The following is a 27,487-nucleotide window of genomic DNA, read 5'->3' on the forward strand; positions in this document are numbered from 1 at the left end:
CCATTTTTTTAAAATCTCTGATATAGAGAAGTTTTGTTTTATACCTTACTCCATGGAGTCACAATTAGCTGGTCCAAACATTCCACCACTTTTTCAAAATATTATGTTTGAAATGCCAATAAATTGAAAAATAAAGAAATATTAGAAGCACAACTGCTTTACTGTGAAATTTTGCTCGTCACTGTATAACTTGTCATGAAAATCCTGAAGTATGTTCAATTAATGCTCACCCATCGCAACCTTGCCATCTGTGGAGATTTCGTCAGTACTAGTCTCTGACGATCCTAATGGATTAGCCTGCAATTAAGTTGCGTTATCCTCAGAAGACCTATCCATGCTTGTAACATTTTGTCTCCTTATTATATGTTTCCTTCATTTAAAATAATACTCTTCAGGAAGAAATGTTTAGCAAGCTGCTCTTGGTTACGTTGACTCTCTCAAAAAGCAGCATGCCATTATGGTTAGAACTTTTCCACCAGCAAATGATGCTACATTCAAATATAAGATAATTGGTATCATTGTAAACAAGTGGAAAAACTGCCAGGTGTATTCATAGAAATGACATGACCTCACATTTCCTTCATTTAATTTTGCAACATTTCCTAAAGTAACCCCGCTGAACTTTCCACTCACTTCAGTTTTTCAGATATAATGATGTATTCCATGGTTATTTTTGACTTGGTGTTGTCAGCCGTCCATCGAGGATCGTAGGCAGCAGTGAGGCCCCAAGGCTGTTGTTTGACAGGAGCCTAGGAACTTCAGAACATTTTCAAGAACTAAATATAAACAAGTACAAGTATTGTCATTTCAGAGTACTTGTAGCTGTGAACCAGTTATACCCGGAATTGGAAATTTGCTTTTTAAACTAAAACTGTACTGAAAAACCTTTTGGATTAACTACAGGAAATGTAAGGTAATGCAGATTTGAAACAAAATCAAGGCAGATTGCAAAAAAAGACAGTTTTCTCAATTCAATCATTAAAAATTTGTAGCAGGGTGACTAGTGACCCAGAGATGTGCATCTCTACATTCTGGTATAGTAGCTGTGCATTGTTTGCTAACGTTTCAGACTACACTGTAAAAGGCAGACAGTCCAATTAGATGGGTTGGTGACGATTCACCACGGCAGATTCGCCGCCGATGATGAGCCACTGCCAGTTCTCCTCCAGCGTTTCTCCACTGGGGTCATTTGACCTCTGGAGACTATTCACCACCAGGAAAATATATATATGTAACTCATTTTTATATATAAACCAATAAAATGATATTTATTTTCCCTCAGTGGGAGGGAAAACATCATTTTATTGGTTTATATATAAAAATGAGTTACAAACCTTAACCAGAAAAAGGAAATATATTTAATAAATCCTTATAATGGAAGTAAAATCTCACATTAATATTAAACAATGAAATTTTAGTTCATTTGATAGTTATGCGCTATTTATTTATAAAGGTAAAAGCCAAAGCAATTATCATGTTTGCTTTTAAAGTATAATCAGGATTGGTGTTGTATTGACGAGTTGCTCCAACTGCAGCAATATGTCTTTGCAAACTTTATGCCAAATGAAAGAAACAGCCCCTAATTCTAACTTCAGGGAAACATTCTCTTGTAGCACTGACAGCTGCCTGCTCAAAGGATATACTGTGGTCTGGGATTAGGTACCAAGGACTTCACCATTTCAAACATGCATTCATATGTTGAATGCTGCTTATTTGATAGAAGTATATACACTATTGGATAGTCAAGGAAGTAATCGTATAATCATATTTGGTTGGGAATTTTGGATACATCATTTCGCAGAATTGATGTGGTTTGTGGATGGTACATTCAACATAGCCCCTATTTTATTCTGTCAGGTATATTGTATTTTAGCAAAAAGACTTTGATGGGGTTCATCCAATATTGTGTATATTTCTATTTGCGGGATTTGCGGTGGCGAATCGTCTTCAGTGGCCAATGGGTGGTGGCTAACTGTCCGCGGTGGTCAAAGGGCAGGGGCTAATCATTGGCAGTGAATTTGCTGTGGCAAAGGGTCCCATCCCGCAATTAGATACATATGGGTACTCATTTGTGGATGGCATAATTGGTGCAAAGATGCTGTAGTCCCCTCTTTCAATCAGCATTCTTCACTTTCATCATTTCCAAAACTGGACCAGAAAGTAAGATTGATGCCATGTAAATGACAAGACTTCAGTTTCACAATAACTGGTGTCAAAGGATTTTGTGATTGTTGTGCAATATTCAATAAAGGTCTTATCTGACAAAGATGATTTAATTTGTCGCGGAGGTAACTAGGTGATTCAATGAAGTTAGTATATTTCATGTATTCCAAATAGATTTCAGCCAGACATTTGACAAGATCCTGTGCGGTAGATTTGTCAGAAATGTACAATCCCATCGGATCAAGGGAAGTAATAAATTGGCTCAGTGGCAGGAAATAAGGGTATAATAGCCATAAGACACAGGAGCGGAAACAGGCCATTCAGCCCATCAATACCAGTCTGCCACTCAATGAGATTGCAGCTAACCTGATAATCCTCAACTCCATTTTCACTGATTGAGTATTGCCGTGACTGGAAAGCTATTTCCAGTGAGGTTTGGAGAGTAAAGGAGACAAAGGAATCCACAATATATAGATGTCTCCTGAGAAGTGTAAATGGACAGAAGGCCTATGGCAAACATCAATTAAATCCAGCTGCACTTAACTGCCTTTGCTCCAAAGAAAATAGTCCATCTTTACTCACAGCTAAAATTCTTCACTCCCAGTAAAACCTTCTCAATCTCCTCTGTACCATCTAGAATGCAATCACGCCCTTCATATAACACAATGCCCATAACTGTATGCTGTTCTCTAGGGCAGCAAGCAATTTAGATTTTTTTTAAAAATACACTTTTAATATAACCTTCCTGCCCTAGTATTATATTTTCTCTTATTGCCTAAAAATAATTGTGTCTCTTCTTAACATCTTTCGCGTGGGATTGCAATTTCTTACTTTCAAAGACCTAGCTCAAAGTTTCCCCAAAGGTCAATGTGTCATGCACTGCTGATTGTTCAACTTCACATAAAAATCTAAGAATTTATCTCTTCCCATGAAACTCCATTACACTGGATTCCAAAGGTTCCACTCTAACACTTGTAATACAATTGCACTTCTTTCAAAGATAGCTTCATTCACTGCTGCCGGGTTCCTTTGAGTTCCAGTACTTATTTGTTGCCTTCACACCCATTCTCAGTTACCAAATAGTTTCTGGGATTTCAGTGAGCCCACATCTCCTCAGAGTCATCTGCACCACATTAGCTTTATGGAGATACCTTCTTTGGCTGCTCCTCTCTTTCCAGTCAGAGTCAAAAACTTCTACTTGCTCTCAGTTCCTCAGGACTTCACCTGAACCCTGGCTTCCTGGAATCTGCTGACCACAGCACATATGCTATGTGAAAACTCTTTTCATTGTGTCCAATCGCTGTCTAGCCACATAGTTTACCTTTCCCCAGCCCCATTGGGTCATCAGTCTGGTTTTTCCACTACCACCCCCAGGAAGTGAAATGCGCTGCCAGTCGAAGTGGTTGAGGCAGGTACATTAACACATTTAAAAAGCATTTGAACAAATACATGGATTAGACAGGATTAGTAGGATATGGGCCATGTGCTTGGAAATGGGGTTAGCGTGGACGGAATTTTGGTCATAATGGACCAGTTTGGGCCAAAGGGCCTTTCTCCATGCTGTAGGTTTCTATGGCTCTATGAACTTTGTTGACTCCTACCTGCAGACTCCGAAAAAAAAGAAATAGGAGCTGGGCTGAACATCCATGGCTTGTCCCAATCCGTGCATGTGTGCCAGAGTTGCCAGCTGTGCTGGAACTTGGCGTTGATAAGCTCCACGGTCATGTCACAGGAACACTCACATGGGAGCCCGAAACTACAGTTCATCACCATTGTCTGACCTAAGTGAGCCCTTGTTCAACATCTGTGGAGACCAGAAAACAGTAACTACTAAATAACAAGATGCCAAAGGGGGACAACAATGGGATAAGCAAACAAAAAAGTTGAATGCATAATCATGAACTGTTTGTTTCCAAATAAAATTAAAAAGAAATGGAGAAAGAAAAGCACATGAATAAAACCAAAACCAGCTAAGAGAAACAAAACCGAATTGGGGCAGAGGTTAAGATCAAGAATTTTTCAACTGTGTTGAATCCAGAACATTATGTAGTACCGTCAGAATGCACAGCTTCTCTTTTGGCATCACAGACTTTTTCCAATTTAAAAAAAATTGTAATGAGTGGCTGCATGTGTTCTAGCTATTTCTCTCTTTGATATATGAACATTTTTTATTCCAGTAATTTCCTGGTCCCTTCATGTACTGGAAAGTTTTGTCAACTTCCCTTTCAATTTCTACCCTTCATTCAGTTTCACAATGTCCATCTCCAATTCTTCTCTTCCCTGATTTCTAATGTCTGTATTTCTGCTATCAGCTAATATTCATTTATGATCATCCTGAGTCCCACACCTCCCTTGACTGTTTCCTCACTCCCCACTCACTCTAATGACTGTATTCCATTCTTTGTTTCTCCATTTCTCCTTATGGTCTAACAAAATCACTTCTATTGTATTATTTCCTACAGTGTTGTCTTATACTTCAACAAGTGGACCCATTCCCCTACCATCACTACCACCAGCGTGTTTGACAGGCCCTTAACACTGTCTATTCTTTTAACTGTGTTTCTCCTCCCAAATCATCTCCCTCCCAGAATCATAACAGAAGTCCCTGGTTCTCCCCTTCCACCAACCAATATTTCTGCTACCTCCAACACAAATATACCACCAATGAAATAGTCCTGTGCTCTTTCAGGGTTCAAAGGCACTGTCACTTCACTCCTGCTCTGGTCCACTTCTCCAGCAAACTCAACATCTCTCCTCCTGACAGCAGCTGTCTATGCAAGCACGGTTATAGAGTCATAGAGATGTACAGCAGGGACACAGACCCTTTGGTCCAACTCGTCCATGCTGGCCAAATATCCCAACCTAAGCTAGTCCCACCTGCCAGCACCTGGGCCATATCCCTCCAAACCCCTCCAATTCACATACCCATCCAGATGCCTTTTAAATGTTGCAATTGTACCAGCCTCCACCGCTTCCCCGGCAGCTCATTCCATACACGTACCACCCTGTGTGTGAAAAAGTTGCCCCCGAGGTCTCTTTTATATCTTTCCCCTCTCACCCTAAACCTATGCCCTCTAGTTCTATATCTGTTTATCCTATCCATGCCCCTCATGATTTTGTAACCTCTATAAGGTCACCCCTCAGCCTCCAACACTCCAGGGAAAACTGCCTCAGCCTATTCAACCTCTCCCTGTAGCTCAGATCATCCAGCCCAGGCAACATCCTTGTAAATCTTTTCTGAAACCTTTCAAGTTTCACAACAATCTTTCCGATAGGAAGGAGACCAGAATTGCATGCATTATTCCAACAGTTGCGTAACCAAAGTTGGTGCGACACATTTCATCGTATCTCCCTTACATCCCAAACACCACTTCTTCATAAAGCAGTGACTTAGTAGTATTCTATAATCTCTGCTCACAATATAATCCTTTCTACATTGGGAAATCCAAATGCAATTTGGTGACCATCTTGTGGGAGCATCTCAGTTCAGGCTGCAAATGTGACTGAAGCATCCAGAGACTTAACGTTTTAATTCTCTACCTCGTGTACTTTGATGTTTCTGTCCCATGCATTGAAGTTCAAGTGCACAAAGAGCAGCATCTTCAATTCTGAAAATTGACTTTCAAGCCTTGGGCTCAGCGTCGAGTCCAACACCTTTGGTTCATAATCTGTGTCCCCCATTTCTTTCCTTTCTCTTTCACAACATTGATATATGCTTTCCAGAAGCCTCAATGCCTGTTCAGAAATGATGTTCCCAGGCCTCTGATGATGGCAATGATACTGATCAATTTGCTCTGTTCCTGAAATGTTGGCATTAATTGTAGAGCCTCTTCATTGCCCTTGACTAGATTTTATCATTGATTGAGATTCTAGGCCAAGTGAGAGGGCACTAAGAAGAGAATAGTCGGGAGCCATGTGTTGTTCACACTGGCTAGTGGTGGCAGGTTGCTTAATGTCTGGTATTAAGTGTAGAATGTACAAAGAGTGCATTGCAATGAAGAATGTACAAAATAATATTTACCCCTTCCGTTTACCAAACTTGTATGCTATTTAGTTTTTTTTTAACCTTGTGATTGCAGAGGTGATTCTAAAAAAAATTGCTGAAAATATTTTGAAAAATGGCATAGAAAAATATATATCAAAATGCAAATTGTAATATTCTCAATAAAGCATTGACTTGAGTTGTTCAGAAAAAACAACACTGTGCTGTTCTACATTTGGATTTATGTGGAGTTTTTGAAGTTTGCTTTTTCTTGCAACCTGACTAAATAAAATATTTCTGGTATCATTTCGGGGGTTTTATTTTGTTTATTTATGTTTTTTGTCATTTCTCTTTACTCTGTATATTAGCTGGGAAGATGAAATATGCATATGTGGTTCAATAGGAATTGCTGCCTCAAACAGTCTTGAGTCTCAAATTACTAAAACGTAATTCTGAATGTAAATGACACTTGAGAGGTGCACCCATTTGACATTGTGGCTGGCAATCATGTTGCAAATATATCTTTTTATCCTCTTGATTTTCCTGGAGAGACACTTAATGCACAATTATTGTCAGAGCTGAGCAAAGTCAGTGAGGATTTATATACACTGTATGACCATGAAGATAACCTTCGACGGTATCACTTTTCTGTTACTGAAATTAGATTTTAAACTTTTTTTTTAAATCAGAATTCAGCTTTGTCAAAGGGACAGTCAGGTAGCTTGCAACCTCAGATGAAATACATCTGCATCTAATGCCTGGTTGACATGGTCAAATTCAGACACATTCCAATTTGTTCATAGGATGTGGTTGTTACTGGTGAGGCCAGCATTTATTCCACTTAACTAGATAAATTATCATGGATCTGAACACTTGGATCCTATAAACAGTGCAGACTCTCTTTTAAATAATTGGGTACTAAAGTCGTTTAAACTAGGACAGTGGAAGTCTTCTCTGGCACTAACTTTCACAATGTCAAGCTCCGTTTGAGTGCGAGAAGGTGGTGAGCTGAAGCCCACATGGTGACTTGAATACACGATCTAGCTTCATTATTGTCTGGTGTCATCTTCTGGACAAAAGGTGCCACCAACTTGCTGAGATGGATGTGAAAGTTCTTCAGGGCACATTTTGAAGAACTGAATTGTGTGGTTATCTTGGTCAAAGCTCATACCCAAAACAGATCAACTGATTACTCATCTCAGTGCTGTTAATAGGAGGACTTGCGTTGGTCAGTTTGATGGCTATCTTTTATTTGTTATTTATTGCCCATCACTGATTACCCTTGAGGAGTTGTGTTGAACCATCTTCTGATGAAAACTCATATCAGACACCACATCAACTGTTTCTGTATCAACAGATGCATCCAGACTTGTTGAGTTTCTCCACCACTTTTCATTTTTATTTCAGATTTTCAGTATCCATAATATTTCATTTTTATTCTTGAATATGTGTGTCTTGTTAGATTATCTCACAAGGCAGTGAAGTGTCAATCAACTTAACTTCTCTTGAAGTCATTTGTCAGTGAAGTACCTCTGAACCTCCTGTTGATATGGAATGCATAAATAAATGCAACTTATTTATTTTGTTTGACAATTTACGTTGTTGCTGTTTTCAGGGCACATTTACAGAAATCCCAGCAAGTAACATTCGGCAAGTGATTGCACGGAGACTAACAGAGTCCAAGACCACAATCCCTCATTCGTATGCTAGCATTGACTGTAACATTGACCAAGTCTTAAAGCTGAGGAAGCAGCTAGCCAAAGGTGAGTTTTGTTGTCAGACGTAGCATTTATTTCTTAAGTTCCTTGACCTCTATATCAAAGACTTATGACATTAATGCTATAAATGTAAAATGAATGAAGAAAATGCTTGGATCGTGAAATATGTAAAAGAGACATTTAGGCTAATATTTTGCTCAGGATTCTTCATCACTGCACATTGCTCTTTCTCTTTCAGACAGTGAATGTTACACAGGTACTTGCATTTTCATTAATAATGATATTAGTGACTGAAGTAATATTGCCCCCAACCAAATAATGGAGCACATTTTCTCAGCGTTACCTTCATGGTCATATAGTGTATATAAACTTTGATGTCATAGCATGGTTTTGCCAGCAACACAGTTGATGATAACGGAACAGATTGTATCTTGCCATTTCTTTCCTTATGCCTCTCAGTATGTCTCCCTTTTAAACCAATGATAACTGCATACTGAAGGAAACAGATATCTACGACCTGAATAGGCAACTAATTGACTATCTCTTTGATCATGTTGGCAAGAGTTGAAGAGAGATCGTAAATTGTTTTAAAGCCTATACTTTCTTGTTTAAACTTTAAAATGAACTTGATTGAGCTAAAACTTGAACTACCAATCACATGACGCATATGATCACAGTTGACCATAACTTCTAGAAAGATTCCACTCAATGGTTAACTGAATAGGACGGAACTCTGACACCGTCCTGGTCTGTCACACTTTTACATTGTATACATCTCGCAGTCCACCAACACACAAATACCAATAGTCAAGATGTCTCCCCTCACCATTCTGAACACAAGGGATATTTTATAACTCATTATGCCTTAATGGTGCTAATGGTTCACCATTGATCTCATATAAATGAAAAATATTTCAGACTGGAGAGAGAGAGCGGCCAGTTGTTACATAGAAATTACCTCATCAAGTTGAATCTGATTCATCCACAAACCCCATCACAAAACAAAAAATTCCTGTCCGTTGAAAAAATGCTCAGATGTAATTTCTGAATTCTGAATTTAAGTCTACCATATACATCAAACCAGTCCATCAAGAATCTAGGTGACACCACAACCAAACTCCAGGTTTACCAGAGACTGTTTCGAGTCCAAATCATCATTAAAATCTAATTCTGAAAGAAACCGCAGGAAAAGTAGGCACAAATGTCATCTTACTGTGCCCTTACCAACAAATGTCCTTACCTTTGAGTTTTGATTTATTCTTAATTGTAAACCCTTTCCCTTTTTTTTGCCATTCCTCAGATAGATGTGTACACAATAAGAGAACAGAAATGTATACAACTGTCTGCTGATCCTTAGCCTGATAATTACAAACTCTAGAGCTGAAAATGTGTTGCTGGAAAAGCGCAGCAGGTCAGGCAGCATCCAAGGAACAGGAAATTCGACGTTTCGGACATAAGCCTTTCTTCAGGAAAGAAGCCCTTCTTCCTGAAGAAGGGCTTATGCCTGAAACGTCAAATTTCCTGTTCCTTGGATGCTGACTGACCTGCTGCGCTTTTCCAGCAACACATTTTCAGCTCTGATATACTCCAGCATCTGCAGACCTCACTTTCTCCTCGAAAATGACTAACTCTACGCTGCTGCAGCACATTTACTTTGTGGTGTCTTCTGGGGAAAAATAAAACTTTACACTATTCAAAGCCAGGCAGAGGTTCAGCGCAAAATAATGGCAAAGCAGTGCATCTTTCTCTCATGATGCACAGATAGTATTGAGACTGCACTGCCTGAGCATGTGGTAAAGCCAGGTTTAATCAAGACATTCCATAGGGAATTGAAAGATTGTTTGAAAGGGAAGATTGTGCAGGGTTACAAAGAGAAGACAAGAGAATGGCACCAGGTGCAGTGCCCATTTGGGTAGCCAGCATCGATGTGATGGGCCAAGTACCATCTCCTGCATTGTAACCGTTCTGTGATTCTATGAACTAGGGCAGCAATTTTTGTATTTAACCTGAATGAGAGAAGTTTCTATTAGGCAGTCGGTCACTACCCTTTATGCTACTAACATATAATAAATTGAGCATTGCACTGTTTTTTGACAGTGATTTAAGAGCCAAGCAACTGATTCACATGGAATTACTGCTTGCATATTTGTTATATATTTGGAATGATATGAGATTTCTTATTTAATGCAGTGTAGCATTTGCTGGAATTTGCACAGCAGGTATTTGAGTTAGAGTCGGAAGTTTTCTGGGGTTTTTTTTGTTTGCAAATATGTTTCAATAACAGAGCCCTGTAGTTTCATTCCTGAATCTTGGGTTTAACATTACCTCAGACTACTGAGTGTAAGTATTATGTAGTTTCCTGCAGGTTTAAATTGACGACATGAAACACTAAATGACCCAGTCTCTTGCTTCTTCCGTTAGGTTCGTCAGCTAAATAGCCCATAATTTGATCCTTTCATAAATACACACTTTTAGCTAAACAAACCATAAAAGACAAAAAAGTGTAGGACAGACAGGAATAGGATTCATACCACGTAATGTGTGTTTCGAGAGGTTTCCCACACTTCAACCACTGTACTCCCAGTTGTTCTTGTTGCACTGAATCATTAAGTCATAACAGTGTGGAAAAAGGCCATTCAGCCCATTGAATCCACACCACCCTCTGAATGACATCCCACCCAGACTCACCCCCTTACCATATCCCTGCAATTTTTTCCCATGGCTAATCCACCTAGCCTGCACATCCCTGAAGAAGATGGGCAATTTAGCGTAGCTAATTCACCAAACCTGCTCATCTTTGGACTGTGGGAGGAAACCACAGCACCTGGAACAAAACCCTCTAAAACACTGAGAACGTGTAAATTCAACGCAGCCCGAGGCTGGAATCAAACCTGGGTCCCTGGTGCTGTGAGGCAGCAGCGCTAACCACTGAGCCACCCACTGTATAGAATAAGGAATTTCTTACCATATTAACACAATCTGTAGTAGTAATTCCGTTTGAAAGGGTTCAGGAGAGATTTACCAGGATGATGTTGGGAATGGGGGTTTGAGTTATAAGGAGAGGCTGGGACTTTTCTTTCACTGAAGAGGTGAAATAAAATAATGAGGGGTATGGATCAGGTGAATGGCAGGTGTCTTTTCTCTAGGATGGGGGATTTCAAGATGAGGGGACATATTCTTAAGGTGACGAGAAAAATTTAAAAAAGATATGGGGTCAGTTTTCCTTTACAGAGTGGTTCATGCATGGAATAAAGTTCCTGAGGAAGTGGTGGATGTGGCTGCAGTTACAGCTTTTAAAAGACATTTTAGATAGGTATGTGAATAGGAAATGTTTGAAGGCATATAAGCCAAGCACAGGAAGGTGGGACTAGTTTAGTTTGGGACTGTGTTTGGCTTGGACTGGTTGGACCGAATGGTCTGTTTCTGTGCAGTGTGACTTTGATTCACATGCCTGAGTCAAATTGTATAAAATTGGAATTAAAGTTAGAGTGCCCCACCCAATTTATTATGTGTTGCTAGTGGAGAGAAGAATCATTATGGGGTAGTGACTAATTATCTAACTGTGTGTTCAATCTCATCAAGAGAATTAGACACCAATGTGCACCAAAATCTCAAAACTCAAGTGGTTTACATGGTCATTGTGCACTTGACCTGTAGCTACTGTCTGCAAGGTACATTGGCTATGCCAAAATACTTAAAGTTTATTGAGCAGCGGCTTAGAACCAACAACCGAAAGTGAAACCAGCAGTGGTTTTTAGGCTTCCATGTATTTCTGATTGAGGTGAATTTTGTAACTGTATTCTGTGCTAATCATGAATTATGTAGTCTCTCTTTATTTTGAAAAGTGCAGGATGCATGCTAATGTTCCACACAATGTGCATTCCATTTATAGTATGGGACAGTATTTCATGGTACCACCGTTCAACTGTCACAGCGATTGCCACATCTCTCACCAGAAATGTTGTTGCAATCCAGGGCATGCTAATATTGTGCAATATTTCTTTTGGCTTGAACCCCCCCAATTGGAAGACAAACTTTGCTTTCTTTGTATTCCCTTCGTGTGTTAGGCCAAGCCTACATCTCACCTCTGAGTGTGTAATGTCTTCTACAGGTCTCAGTGGTCAGTTTCTACTGTCCTATTGTTTAGACTGCAGAACATTTGCTGAGGCTTTCCTGTCCTCTTTTTATCGGGAAACTCGTAGAAGCTCCATTTAAGTTAGCAGGTAAATGCTCAATACAATAAATAAGTTCCCTGGAAACCGGATGAGAGAATGTCCCTTTCCTCCCATTGTTTTCCAAGTATATAGCTAAAACAACTTGCAGAATTTCCAGTGATTTTATCAATAACCACATACAGTTTAATATGGAGGCAGTGAAATCCCATGTTGCATTTTCAGTGACTTTATTTATACTGTCTGGTTCTCTGTTCTAGTTTTGAGGAGCAGACGGTGCATAAGCTGAATCCAATGTAGGACAGTGTTCCTGCTTCTGTCACAGCAAGGGGAGAAAAGAAGCTTCTATTTCAGACTCTTATCGTTTTGTCAAACCTGAATGCAAAATAATGATTGTGTAAAAGAGATCCAGTGGAATGCCATGAACTCCCTGAAGGTACTTGTGGCTTACAGAGAAAAAGAATCTTCTTCGCTGCCTGTTTAATACCTCACTTGCCCAGTTTAAGCATTAAATAAATTTGAATAATCCTCGCTCCCTAAGTTCATCACCAGAATGTGGGAGGTAAACCAAACCGGTTTGTCTGAGAGACTTTACTGTCTGAAACTGCTGACTGCTAGCTCTACTATGCTTAGGACCACAGCTGTCACAGACCACTGGAACTTCAGGCATGTCAAATGACTACATTTCAACACTTACCACCACCACCTTTCTCCCCTGTCCACCCAACATATGTTTTTAAAAGGTTCCCATGTAGACCCTATTAACATTTAAGAATCTCTCGTCAAAAAATTAATCAGGTGTTTGTGTCATGCCGTCTCGCCTTACTTGCCAAATCCAGGATCTGTTGCTGTTGGCTGTTGGCTGTTTGCTGAGTGCCCATGCCACAGGTTCAGCAGTAACCGGACCGACCCTCCTCAGACACCGATGTTGCACCAAAAATGGGTTGCAAAAGCCCACATTGAATTACAACAATGAGCATTCACATTATCCAGATAATGTGTCTGACCAGGAATGACATCTTCCTTGCATTTATCATCCCAATTACTTGTTTATGATGGAAACGTGGTTCGCAGTTCAAAGGGATGTTTGGATTATGTTTGTTCAAGTATTCCAGTAGGACTTAACACTGGAATTTATTTGTGGGATGTAGGCATCACTGGCTGGGCCAGCATTTATTGCCTAGCCTTACAGGTGGTGTTGAGCTGCCTTCTTGAACTGCTGCTGTCCTTGTCAGTGTAGGTAGACCCAAAATACTGTTACGGAGGAACTCCAGGATTTTGACCCAGCGACACTGAACAAACTGCGTTATTTCCATATCGGGATGGTGAATGGTTGGAGGGGAGCTTGGAGCTGGTTGAGTTCTCTTGTGTCTGCTTCCCTTTCTTCTCGATGGTAGTGGTCATACGTTTGAACGGTGCTGTCTACAGAGCCTTGCTGACTTGCTACAATGTGTACTGCTGCTACTGAATGTTGGTAATTGAGAAAATGAACGTTTATGGTACCAATTGACCAATTTGTCTGAGATGGTGTCAAGCTGCTAGAGTGTTGTTGGGAGTGTTACACCACACTCCTAACTTGTACCCTGTAGATGGTGAAAATGCTTTAGAAAGTCAGGAGGTGAATTACCTGCTGCAGAATTCCTATCCTCTTATTTTGCAGCCACCTTTAATGAACAGAAACCTGAATTAAAAGAAAATCATGTGAAGTTCACTTGAAGGGATAATTAAAACCAGCCAAAGCTATTTGGATATCAACAACAAATGATGTGAAACCACACACAAACGCTTCAGTGGTCCTGGAGACTTTTGTAAATAAAATGGCAGCATTTTATCCTGTTTGTTTTATTATAATGAGTATTGAGTGTATAACCTAGTTTTCTCTTTCGATAGCTGCCCTTTTCCTCAAGCCTATATCTTTTTGCTATGCTTTTGTGCACTCATAAGCGATAATAATCACCATACTTCCACTAAGCTGCTGGATTTAACAAGAGGTACACACTGCAATCCAACCCTCTTTAAAATGTCTGATGTATCTGAAAGTCATATCTTTATAGCTAAATGATTACACCTTACTTGGCAAATTCAGGTCTGTAGCTGTTAGCCATTTGCTGAGCATTGATATTGCAACTTCTGTAGTAACTGCACAGAACCTTTTTTTATATTTTAATCCCAAGGTTAAAAGAATACAAGGATGATCTCAATATGGTGAGTAAGCTAGGTCTCCAAGAATAAGTAGTAAAATGGGGTAATGACAAGACCACAGTCAGAAGAATGGAGTATTTAGAATATTAATGTTTATTAAGGTGAAGTGGTATCCTTGAGGCTGGAGATGGCTGTAAAGAGATCCAAGATGGTGCAGTGTAGCAGGGCCCAATAAGTGGAGCCTACTGAAAAGATTGGGGACGGGTTGCAAAAATGCCGCAATTCTGTGGGGCTTGGGGGAGGAGGCGAGTAGTGACTGGCCCTGACAGCGAATATAAGGGTTTCAAGCGATGTGAGGCGGGTAAGTCAGAGACAGCATTATGGAAGTGAAAATGAATGGCCTGTGTATGGAGGGGATACGGGAATGAAGATGACCGTGTGCTATGTCTCCCTGTCTCATTTTGTTGTTTTATTCATCACGAGGACCATATAAACAACCCACTCAATGTTTAATCAGATTCAAATTATAGTTATCCAGCTGGAAGACTAATGTACATTATATTTACTGAAAGGCTCAGACTTTCATTCCTAGTCTCCTCTTCCCCATCACCAACCTGCCATAAAGCCCAGCTGCTCACCTCCATTTCAGTTTTGTTGCATGCGCTAATCTCTGTTGAGTGGACAGGTAATTTACATCATGATCTCTGTTAGTGCTCCTATATAACTAGCTATCTGGGCACACAATAACTTGTGTTGTTGGCTCTCCAGAGAATGTCTTTCCAACCAGCACAGACGAATCTCTATTACAATGCAGTTAACACACAGTCCAAAGTCTGGTGCATTCCAATATGGCCACGATATTTAAGAGCCAATAAAATAACACTGGTTTCATTCATTCTGTCTCGGTACTGAGTGTCACTTGTAGGTATCCCTTGAAAGATTTGTCTTGCCATCTCATTGCAGGGCAGCACGGTGGCTCATTGGTTAGCACTGCTGCCTCACCAGGGACTGGGATTCGATTCCAACCTTGGGTCACTATGTGGAGTTTGCATATTCTCCCTGTGTCTGCATGGGTTTGGTCCAGGTGCTCCAGTTTCCTTCCAGAGGTGTGGAGGCTAAGGAATGAGCCATGGTAAATGTGGTCAAACAGGGATAAGGTCTGGGAGGGATGATCATCGCAGAGTCAGTGCAGACTTAATGGGTCAAATAGCCTTTGTATTAATTGTGTGATGGGTTGGAAGTGTGCAGCCAAAAGGTATGGGGCTACTGTCAAAAGCCAGAATTCCAGTTAGGCTGACAAAGCACAGTGGTACATGTTGAATATCTAGGAGCTGATGGCTGCAGGAGAGTGCTCTCTGAAGCCCTTCTGTTTCATCTTTTCTCCAATATAATCCCTGCAGAGCCACTTTATTTCAGACTGGTCCTTACTGCTATTATTTCTGGAGCTGCCAGCTCATGTCTAACACTGTTCAGGCAAGAGCTGAACAGAGAGGGTTTTCAGAGCAGATTTAGCTGTCTTGACTTGGGTGGAAATAACAAAGACTTTTCTACTGTATAACATTTTAAGTGCTTCCTCTTCAATCAATAGATGTATATGAAGTGAAACATTTTGTTGTGGAAATAGAGCCTGAACTGTTCATTAACTCTAAGTTTAGAGAGCATTCTTTGTACCAAGATACTGTTAACTATGTATTATTTGAGTACAAATCAGTAATTATTGAAGGCTTGCATTTAGAAACTGGCTTTGATTACATTATGAAACTGCTCAAATTCAGAGTTCATGAGGGCTCAGCCAATGACTCCAACAGCCCGTGAACAAAATGTTTTTTGTTTTCTTCGTATAGATAATCGTCTATGAGCTTGAACCAAGTAGATAGCTTTAGCAAACACCGTATATCACATATCAGAAACTATCACACTGACACTGAGACCCTGTGAGACACAGACACCACAGGCAATATATGACCCTGTATCCCACACACATATATGCACTCACACATCGCAGACAGTGTGTAATCCTGTTTTAAATGCACACACCACTGACCAGGACCCGATATGTCTCACACCTTGTGTATTAACACACATCACAGACTGTGACTCTGTACCTCATAACACTGCAGACTATGGGAGATCCCATACCACCGCATAAAGTCACACAGCAGACTGAACAATCCTGTGGTCCACATACGTGTACTGTAAACTGTGTGTAACCCTGGAATAGGAATGCACGTCCCCCCAATATTAACCTGCACCTTATAAACACATTCCTGATGGCCCGCTTATGTCCAAAACTTCGACGCCCCTGCTTCTCAGATGTTACCTGACCTGCTGTGCTTTTCCAGCGCCACACTTTTCCACTCTGATCTCCAACATCTGCAGTCCTCACCTTGCTCCTTAATAACACGGCAAATTATGTGAGATTCCATACTTTACACCAACACACACCCTCCATAGACTGCACATGGCCCCACACATACACTGCAGACTGTGCAGAGCTCTAATGTAATACAGGACCACTGCTGCAGGCCACTAACAAGCTGACATTGTCCTATAATATCAACATGATTTGGAGATGGATCAATCCTGTAACATAAGTTCATTGATTACTGTAATATGATCACATTCGAGACATGTTGCACAAGACACTTAAACTGTGACAAGGATTGGAGCCAATGCAGGGAAGGCCTGATTGGTGTTCACTGCCTACGTTTATTTCTGCTTCCTAGTCATGGAGTTCAGTAGAAACTGTGCTCCTGTGCTGAGGACCACACGGGTTCCTCTTTTTTTCCTATTTCCTGCTAACCACCTCAAACGCACATTCAAAGCTGGAGGAGTATTATGTACTATTCATACATAATATTGATTGTGGCCAAAGTTAAAAATTGCAGGTTATAGTCCAACAGGTTTATTTGGAAGCACTAGCTTTCGGAGTGCCGCTCCTTCATCAGGTGGTTGTGGAGGTTAAGATCATGTTCATAGAATTTATAGCCAAAGGAGTCCAGTGTCATGGATGTGCTCCAGTAAACAATCTTAGGGTGACCTGGTGAAAGATAGTATTCTGAGGCCACTTGATCTGAAATGTTAACTCTGCCTTCTCTCCACAGGTGGTGCCAGACTTACTGAGCTTTGCCAGCAATTTCTGTTTTTGTTTCAACATCTGCAGTTCTTTCAGTTTTTATAAAGATTGTTCCCTGTTGGGAATTCAAATTTAAGGACCATGAGAATACTCAATATCGATATATCTGACTACCTCAAACTCTAAAAGTTGAACTGCAATTTCTATTCAAAGACCCAAATCTAACTTAACTTTCCAACTGAATTGAATATTTTCTATCACTCTGGTGGTCAGTATTTTGAACTCATCGATAGAAAACTCAGGGTACCATGGTAAATTGTCCAATTTTATTCTTTGAGATCCTTGGCCCACCAAATATTTTTCCCTTTTTTTTCTTAAAAATCATGTTGTGCATCTCTGCAGAGCAGTATTGTCGTTTTGTTATCTGAATGTTTATTTGGGATTAAGGGAGCATCATTTAATTTCAGATTACAATAATGAATCAGTTTTAAAGAATAAATTTAATTTGTAACAAAGTTACTTCTGAGTTTGAAGAAATCATGTGAAAGTCTCTTTTATCCTGGATAACAAGAATAAAGGAAAGGGCTTAGCCATTTTGATTAAATCAAAACTAGCTGATTAAAATAAAACAAAAAACTGCAAATGCTGAAGATCTGAAATATAAATGTACATTTGTGGAAAAACCCACAAGATCTGGCAGCATCTCTGGAGAGAAAACAGATAGCGTTTCAAATCCAGTCACAACAGACTCTCCACACCCATGATGAACAAGTGAACTTTCTCTGGAATGCTTTCAATGCCTGTTTATCCTTCCTCAAATATGGAGCTCAAAACTGTTCACAGTATTCTAGACATGGTCTAACTGGTGCCTTGCTAAGTTTTAGCATGACTTCATTCTCTTTGAAATAAAAGCCAGCAATCCATTTACCTTCCTTATTATCTTCTTGCATGCTAGCTTTTTGTGATTTATGCATGAGAACGCCCAAATCCCCCTCTGCTGTAGCTTTCTGAAGTCCTTCTCCATTTAAATAATATTCAGCTCCTCTGTTCTTCCTGTCAGTGTGCATTAATTCATATTTCCCCCACATTAGATTCCATCTGTCATATTTGCCCACTCAACTAAACAGTCCATATTCTTCTGCAGCATCTTCGTCATCCACACCACTTGCCTTACCTAAAGATGATAGATAGAGGAGCAGAATTAAGCCATTCAGCCCATCGAGTCTGCTCTTCCATTCGATTATGGTTTATATACATCTCAACTCATTCTCCTGCCTGCTCCCAGTAACTCTTGATCCCCTTATCAATCAGAAACCTATCTATCTCTGTCTTAAATACACTCAATGATTTGACATCCACAGTCCTCTGTGGCAATGAGTTCCAGAAATTAACTGTCTTCTGACTGAAGAAATTTCTCCTCATCTCAGTTATCCCTTTATTCTGAGGTTGTTCCCTCAGGTCCTACTCTGTCCTACTAGTGCAAACATCATCTGCATATTCACTCTATCCAGGCCTCTCCGTATCCTGTAAGTTTCAGTCAGACCTCCCCTCTTCATCCTTCATCCTCCATCGAGTACAGACCCAGAGTCCTCAACCACCCCTCATATGACAAGTCCTTCATCCCTGAGATCATCCTTGTAAACCTCCTCTGGAAACCGTCCAATGCCAGCACATCCATCCTGAGATACAGGGCCCAAAACTGCTCTCAATAATTCAAATGCAGTCTGACCAGAGCCTTCTACAGCCTCAGCAGTACACTCGTACTCTTGTATTCTAGCCCTCACAAAATGAATGCTGACATTGCATTTGACTTTCTAACTGCCAGCTGAACCCACATGGTAACCTTAAGAGAATCCTGAACTAGGACTCCCAAATTCCTTTGTGTTTCAGATTTCTGAAACCTTTCTCCTTTTAGAAAATAGTCTACACCTTTATTCTTACTTGCAAAGTGCATAACCTCACACATTCCCACACTATATTCCATCGACAACGTCTTTGTCCACTCTCCTAGCCTGTCCAAGCCCTCTGCAGCCTCCCTACTTCCTCAATACTACCTCTCCCTCCACTTATCTTTGAGTCATCTACAAATTTAGCAACAATGCCCTCAGTTCCTTTGTCCAGATCAGTAACATAAAACATGAATAGTTTTGGTCCCAATACAGATCCCTGTGGAACTTCACTTGTCACGGCTGCCTTCCTGAAAAAGACCCCTTTATCCCTACTCTCTGCCTTCCACCAGTCAGCCAATCCTTTATCCATGCCAGTACCTTACCCCTAACACCATGGGCTCATCTTATTTAGCAGCACCTTGTCAAGCACCTTCTGGAAATCCAAATAGATCATGTTTGCTGGCTCTCCTTTGTCTAACTTGTTTGCTATTACCTCAAAGAATTCTAATGGATTTATCAGGCATGACCTGTCCTTGATTAAGCCATGCTGATTCTGCCTTATTTTACCATGCACACTCAAGTACTCTGCAATCTCATTCTTAATAACGGACTCTAAAATCTCACCAATGACCAAGGTCAGGCTAATTGACCTGATAGTTTTCTGTCTTCTGCTTCCCTCTGTTCTTAAATGGGGGGTGTTACATTAGTCATTTTCCAGTCCTCTGGGACACTGTCTGACTCCAGTGATTCCTGAAAGATGATCCGTCAATGCCTCTACAATCTTCTCTGCTATCCCTTTCAGAACTTTGGGGTGTAGTCTGGGTGATTTAGCCAACTTCAGACTTTTCCTTAGTGATGGCCACTACACTCACCTATGCTCCCTCACTCTCTCGAAGTTCTGATAATGTTGCTGGTGTCATCAACTGAGAGAACTGATGTAAAGTACCTTTTCTTTGTTCCCTCTCAATATTACTTCTACCTCATATTTCAGTGGTCCAATGTCCACTCTTGCTTCTCTCAACATTTTAGTTCTTGAACAAAACTCTTGTAATCTTATATTACTAGCAACTGTTACGACACAGAATAAACCCCTCTTCTAATTTAAACCCAATACACACAGAGAAGCTCACCTCATACCGTAATCTGTTAAATTTCAAGAGGCAAAGAACTATCCCAGGTTTCACTATTTAAAGTAAAAATTAACAATTTTATTATTTAAGTTGCAAAGAGAACATTAAAACAACAACTATTTTTTACCTCCCACTCTACAATACTGGTCCGATATTTTTTTAAAAACCCTGATTAACATTTGCAAAACACAAATTACGTTTCAAAAGCAGTGAGCTTTATCAATTCTCCTTTGTAGATTTTCCTCTGTATTTTCCTGGGTCGTCTTTTCTTCGGTCTTTTGTGACACAACTTCTCCTATGAACAGGTACCTTTCAGAGAGCTCGTCAGCTAGCGTACTGTACTTGTTGGTACTCTTGGCATTTTTCCCCCTAACTATTCCAAGTATTCCAGTTTTATGCACCAAAACTTCAGATCATTTCATTGGTTTGATGTCATCCCAAACAATAAAATTCAAATTTGATTGAATTTTGGTATCTGGGGCATAATTTAAACTGATTGGCCGAATTTGAATTTCTGTTCCATGGCAATGCAACTCCAGCTATTTATTTCAACCAAATGTTACATTTTTAAGTTGTTCAGCACACTCTGTGCTTTCCGTCCTTGCCAGCTTCCTCTCTCTCTGTAAGGTACCTGTACACACCTACCATAATACTACCATGCTCTCAAGATTCATCTTCTCCCCCGCCTCATTGCTTTTATCGTTATCCTCTGCTTCCCGATCCTCTGGTTTCTCACTAATCTTCATTATGTTGTCTGCTTTTTCTGTTCCTTTTGTGCTGTCCTTGACTTCTTTTGTCAGCCATGGTTGCCTCATTCCCCCTTGGTATGTTTATTCTTCTTTAAGATTCATTTTTGCTGTGCTTCCCTAATTATGCCAAGAAACCCCCAACACTGCTAACCCTGTCTTGTCTGCTAGAACTTCCCTTCCAATTGACTCTGGCCAACACCTCCTTCATGTCTGTAACTACACAGATGCATTTGTAATACCATTACATCTGATTCAAGATTCCCCCTCTAATACTGCAGAGTGAGTTCTATCATATTCTGCTCACTGCTCCTGAGGGGTTCTTTTACCTTATGCTCCCTAATCACGTCTGCTTCGATACACATCACCAAATCCAGAATTTCCTGGTCCCACTGGGCTCTACCATAAGCTGCTGAAAAATCCAATCTCATGGACATTTCACAAATTCCTTTTCTTGAAATCCAGTACCAACCTGATTTACCCAGTCCACCTGCATCTTGAAGTCCCCTGTGATTATTGTAATAGCGCCTTCCTTACATGATTTTTCTATCTCGTTATATATTTTCTTCCCCACCTATGGACTTCAGTAAGGCATTTGACAAGGTTCCTCTTGGTAGGCTGGTTAGCAAGATTAGACCACATTGAATTCCAGCCATTGAGAACCAGCCATTTGGATATAGAACTGGCTTGAAGATAGAAGACAGAGGGTGGTGGTGGAGGGTTGCTTTTCAGACTGGAGGCCTGTCACCAGTGCTGTGCCACAAGGATCATTGCTGGGTCCACTGCTTTTTGTCATTTACATGAATAATTTGGATGTGAACATAGTAGGTATAATTAGTAGGTTGGCAGATGCCACTAAAGTTGGAGGTGTCATGGACAGCAAAGGTTACCTCAGAGCACAAAGGGATCTTGATCAGATGGGCCAATGGGCCGAGGTGTGTCAAATGGAGTTTAATTTAGATAAATGTGAGGTGCTGTATTTTGGAAAGGCAAATCAGGGCAGGATTTAAAGGTACTGGGGAGTGTTGCTGAACAAAGATATTTTAGTGTGCAGGTTTATAGTTCTTTGAAAATGGAGTCTCAGGTAGAAAGGATGGTGAGGAAGACATTTGGTATGTTTTGCTTTATTAGTTCAAGCATTGAGTAAAAGAGTTGAGAGGTCATGTTGCGGCTCAACAGGACATTGATTAGGCCACTTTTGGCATACTGCATGCAATTCTGGTCTCCCTCCTTTAGGAAGGATGTTGTGAAACTTGAAAGGGTTCAGAAAAGATTTACAAGGATGTTGCCAGGATTGGAGGATTTGAGCTATAGGGAGAGACTGAATAGGCTGGGGATGTTTTCCCTGGAGCGTCAGAGGGTGAGGGGTGACCTTGTAGAGATCTATAAAGTCATGGGGGCCATGGATAGGATAAATAGACAAAGTCTTTTCCCTGTTTTGGGGAAGTCCAGAATTAGAGGGCATAAATTTAGGGTCAGAGGGGAAAGATTTAAAAGGGACCTAAAGGGCAATTTTTTCACACGCAGGCTGGTGTGTGTGTAGAATGGTCTATTCCTGAGATGCTGCCTAACCTGCTGTGCTTTGACCAGCAACACATTTGCAGCTGTGATCTCCAGCATCTGCAGACCTCATTTTTTACTGCCAGAGATAGTGTTGGAGGCTGGTACAATTACAACATTTAAAAGGTATCTGGATAGGTATATGAATAGGAAGGGTTTAGAGGGATATGACCAAATTCTGGCAAATAGGACTAGATCAGTTTAGGATATCTGGTCGGCATGAACGAGTTGGACCGAAGGAACTGTTTCTATGCTGGAATTATGATGTGGTGGCTAGGAGGCTTGTACACAACTCCATCAGGATCTTTTTTCCTTTACAGTTCCTGAACTCTGCCCTCAGATTCTACACCTTCCAACTGTGTCACTTGCTCTCAATTTAATATCACTCTTATGAACAAGACACTATTGTTACTTATTCTGGAAACTGTAAAGAATCTCTGTTGACCCTCTCACCCTTTTCCTCCTGACCTTAACTTTATCCATAAGTTTCCATGTAGATGAACATCCCCACCCCCACATCTGTTTTTGTTGTCAGCTGTAGTTCACTACCCTCTTTCAAGTCATTAGTACATACTGTAAATAATTGTGCCCCCAGCTTTGATCCCCGTAGTGCTCCACAATTTACAGATTGTGTGTCCCAACTCTCTTTATTAGCCAATCCTGTATTCATTTCATGAACTCTTATATAACCTTATCAAAATCCAAATATATTACATCTCCTGGTTCCCCTTTTTATCCTGCTTATTAACTGATCAATTTATTAGAATTCTTTGAGGAGGCATAATTTTTAAATGTACTTCTATTATGCCCTTTGTAACATTTTACCAATAACAGATGTTATGCTATCTGACTTATCATTACTTATCTCTGTCCCTTTTTATAAGTAATAAGATAGAGAGTACGGAAGAGTTTAGGAATCAAACCTCAAGTACAGCAGATATGGGGACAACTATGAGAATGGTGATGGTCAGTGCAGGACTGAGGGTGTTGTATTTACATGCATGCAGTAAGCAAAACAAGGTAAATGAGCTTGTAGTGTTATTTGAACTAGGCAGGTACAATGTTTTGGATGGCACAGTGGCTCATGGGTGTCACGGTGGCTCACTGGTTAGCACTGCTGCCTCACAGCGCCAGGGACCCAGGTTCGATTCCAGCCTCCGGCACTAGTCTGTGTAGAGTTTGCACATTCTTCCCCATATCTGCGTGGGTTTCCTCTGGATGCTCCAATTACCTCCTACAATCTCAAGATAGACTGAGCTAAATTGTCCATAGTGTTCAAGGGTGTGTAGGTTAGATGCATTAGTCAGGGGTAAATGTAAAGTAGTGGAGCACGGGAATGGGTCTGGGTGGGTTACTCTTTGGAGGTTTGGTGTGGATTTGTTGGACCAAGGGCCTGTTTCCATACTGGAGGGATTCTATGATTCTATGAAATAAGGGTGTTACATTGGCAGTTTCTCAATTTTTCTGAGACATTTGTAGAAACTAAGGATTCCCAAATGATTACCACCACATCCACTATCTCTGCAGCTATTTCTTTTAACGTCCCAGAATGCAACCCGCGGGGGGGGCGGGGCGGGGGGGTGGCGAGTCACAATCTGTGAGTAAGGAATAAGCTATTCAGGACTGAGAGTGAGGAAGATTTCCTTCACTCAGAGAGTTGTGAACATGTGGAATTGTCTCCCACAGGAAGCTGTTGGGACAAGTTCGTTCAATATATTCAAGAAGGGGGCTGGATGTGGCCCTTGCAGATCAAGGGACATGGAGAGAAAACAGGAGTGGGATACTGTGCTTGCATGATCAGTCATGTTCATACTGAATTGTTCAATATGAAGGACTGTATGGTTTACTCCTTCTCCTATTTTCTATGTTTCAATCCTTAGGGGTTCTCTTCAAACAACCTCTCCACTTAAATACTTTATTTGTACTATGATGCCATTATTTCTAATTAATAATTCTACCTGATCTTTCTTTATCTTTGCCTTTCCTTCAATGAAAACCTGCTTATTTTCAATTTTTGACCTTAAAGGAGTCTAAGGACTTATACTGTTCAGAAAATCCAATACAGGGCTCTAAAAACTTGGTAACTCTTTAAGATAGATGTTGTGGTGTATCCTTGCTGAGTTATTGATACGGTCGTAGCACAACAGGCTTAAGTGAGAGTGAATTTGATCGCTTTGTCAGTCTCATCCAACACTTCATGTTTCTGCATTATCCAGCAGTTACTAATTAATTTAAAGTGTGATTAGATGACATTGCAAGTTTAAATATGTTCCCAGTTGTGGAATATGTAATTATCAATCATGTCACCTGTATCTCAATTTGCATCAAGTTGTATTCACTTGTCAACCCTGTACACCATTCTGGCTTCCACTTTGACAACACCTTGATCCTCACTGACTTTATTATTTCCATCTTCATAACCAGAAAACCTAAGATGTCTGTACTAATTATGAGCACCCCCAACTTTAATTGTCCTATCAATTTGTGGCCTTAGTTCTGGGATGTCTCCACCTGTCCCTCCTCCTTTAAGGTGTCCATAAAAATGGACTTAATTTACCAAGCATCTGTCTACCTAATGTCTTTTTATGTGGCTTGGTGATTTTGTTTATTAGCATTCCAGTAAATCATCATGAAAACATTGTTACTATGCTAAAAGTGCTTTACAAATGCAAATTGTTATTGTTAGAAAATGTCACCAGGTTGAGCTCAAGGGATTCAACAGTTTAGAATGGAAATCTCTTGAATACACTTGGTCAAGTGAGCAGACTGGCCAGTTATGTTGAGCTACTTCAAGTAGTGTGATGCTTGAAGTGAAAGCAGTTGCTGTCGAGGCTGCTATAGACCAGTATGGTCTTACCGCTGTATCTCATATATTGTACCACAGTTATACATTACACAGAAACCACAGGCCCAATATGCTGTGTGGAGAACATCATGTCAAATTGGGGATAAGGTCAACCAGTATATTGTACGGAGTAGAATATAGCTGTTTTATTTATTTTGAATGCGCATTACTTTGTTTTTAAAAGAATGGTTGGTTTTAGAGTCTTGAGTACGTATACTTTGTAAAATATAATATCATGTGAAAACAGCTTAGTGTTATATGTTCACCCTGGCTTGCAGCATAAAACTGATGGTCGAGAACCGACAGCCTGTTTCACACTTTGCTGCAGTTAAATCAGTTGAAAAGGAAATTGAGCGGCATGTGAAATGGGTTACCAAATTTCATCAACAGCCAAGATAAACTTCAACACTTTAAAAAAAAAATTAAGGCATTAAAGAAACAGAACTATACTGTTAGGAAAGAAAGGTTGTCATATTGTCAAACTGATCTCATTAATGACCTGACTTAGTCACCATTTTGCAATAAGTGAGGGGGCTTTCTTAATAGAGCAGTTTCGTTTCTTTAATTCAAAGCAGCATTATTTTAAGGCAGAATTGTCAATTAAAGGGACAGGAAAATGTTCATCAGATTTTCGGTCTTGACAGTACTTTCAGTCTAATTAGTTTGAAAGTAAAATTATGGAATTAAAGCATCAAAATTGGGTTTCACTGGTGAGCATTGGTTTTCCCTCATTTGCTCTCTCCAGCATTTGAAATTATTGTTCTTCCACACATTGTTTGTCTCTCTCTTTTCTTAATAATTGTTCTCTTTCTCAGAGTCAGAAGTCTTGAGTGCTCAGGTCCCACCACTGAGATTATAGTGCAGTACTGAATGAATGCTATCTTTTGGGCAAGATGTCAAACCTTTCAGGTGGAGGTAGAAGATCCCATTTCTACAAAGTTGAACAAAGTCATGCCCTGGTAACCTGGTCAACCATTTATATCTCAGTACTGAAAACATAGCTGCCTCTGCTGGTTGTGGGCACTGGCTCTGTTTAAAATGGCTGCTTCCATGTCTCTCTGCATTACAATAGTAATTAGATTTCAAAAGCATTTCATTCACAATGAGGTGCTCTAGGAGCATCCTGAGGTTTTGGCAAAATGCAAATTGTTCCTTCAGTGCCTATCTGTCCTTTTGCCTAGCTTCCATTTCTCATTTACATGTTGTTTTTCATTAACACCATCTTCAGGTATGGTGATAACTGTTACCTTAACACTTAGACAACAGCCAGTTTGACAACTGTGACAACCCCATTGTGCTGTCAGATTCCTGTCTGACAATAAGCCATGGACAGGTGAAACTTTCTCCACCTCATCAATGACCAGGCCAAGCCATCTGGTTAGGTACCACCAAAATTTCTATACCCCAGTCCAGGTGCTGTGGTCACTGGCTCGCACCTTAATCCTACACTTTGAGGAAACTGGCAATCTTGAAAGCTGAGGTGAATGAACCAATTTTAAAATGCCTAGTCCTATCAAGTTATTGTTTTCTAATTTGTCGTCCTTGAATTTCACAAGCCTGGAGGTTTACTAAAGGCTGTTCATGGCAAAGTTGTGTCATTGCAGTGCATACTAAATGATGTAGAATCAGGGATTTACACATTAATGGGAGCATGATTCAATGTTCTTCATCCATACCATTTGTGAAGACATGTTTGTGTTATGCCATGTGATATTGTACTCCGAGCTGAGCTTTAAGCTCCAAATACAATCTGTCATTCAGACTGCTTGTTACCACCTCCACAGAATTCACTTACTCTGCGCGTAATTTATTATCACCAGATCCAAAACCCCCTCAGACCCCTATAACCAGACACGACTTCTCCATCACCATTCTTGTAAGGTTCCTGAACTTTACTATCTGAGTTTCAGCAACAATTTCTGTTTGTGTTCTCAAACTTTACCATTCTGTATAACTTTGAACATGTTGAAACTACTGACCACAGCCCTTCCCAAGTTACATCTAGCTCAAACGTCGCTCTAAGTCGAGCCAATCTCTGTGTGTTCCCTGTCTGCTAATACATCA

General features: G+C 40.3%; 1 protein-coding gene across 1 annotated transcript in view; it reads left to right on the plus strand.

The window, feature by feature from the left end:
• Positions 1-27,487, plus strand: part of pdhx (pyruvate dehydrogenase complex component X) — a 191,996-nt gene that overhangs the window by 129,593 nt on the left and 34,916 nt on the right. The window contains exon 7 of the mRNA XM_060838405.1: positions 7,761-7,908. Within this exon, the coding sequence (XP_060694388.1) occupies positions 7,761-7,908 (148 nt within the window). The remainder of the gene's footprint in view (positions 1-7,760; positions 7,909-27,487) is intronic.

The sequence above is a fragment of the Hemiscyllium ocellatum genome, chromosome 18 (assembly GCF_020745735.1).
Source record: "Hemiscyllium ocellatum isolate sHemOce1 chromosome 18, sHemOce1.pat.X.cur, whole genome shotgun sequence".
NCBI lineage: Eukaryota > Metazoa > Chordata > Chondrichthyes > Orectolobiformes > Hemiscylliidae > Hemiscyllium > Hemiscyllium ocellatum.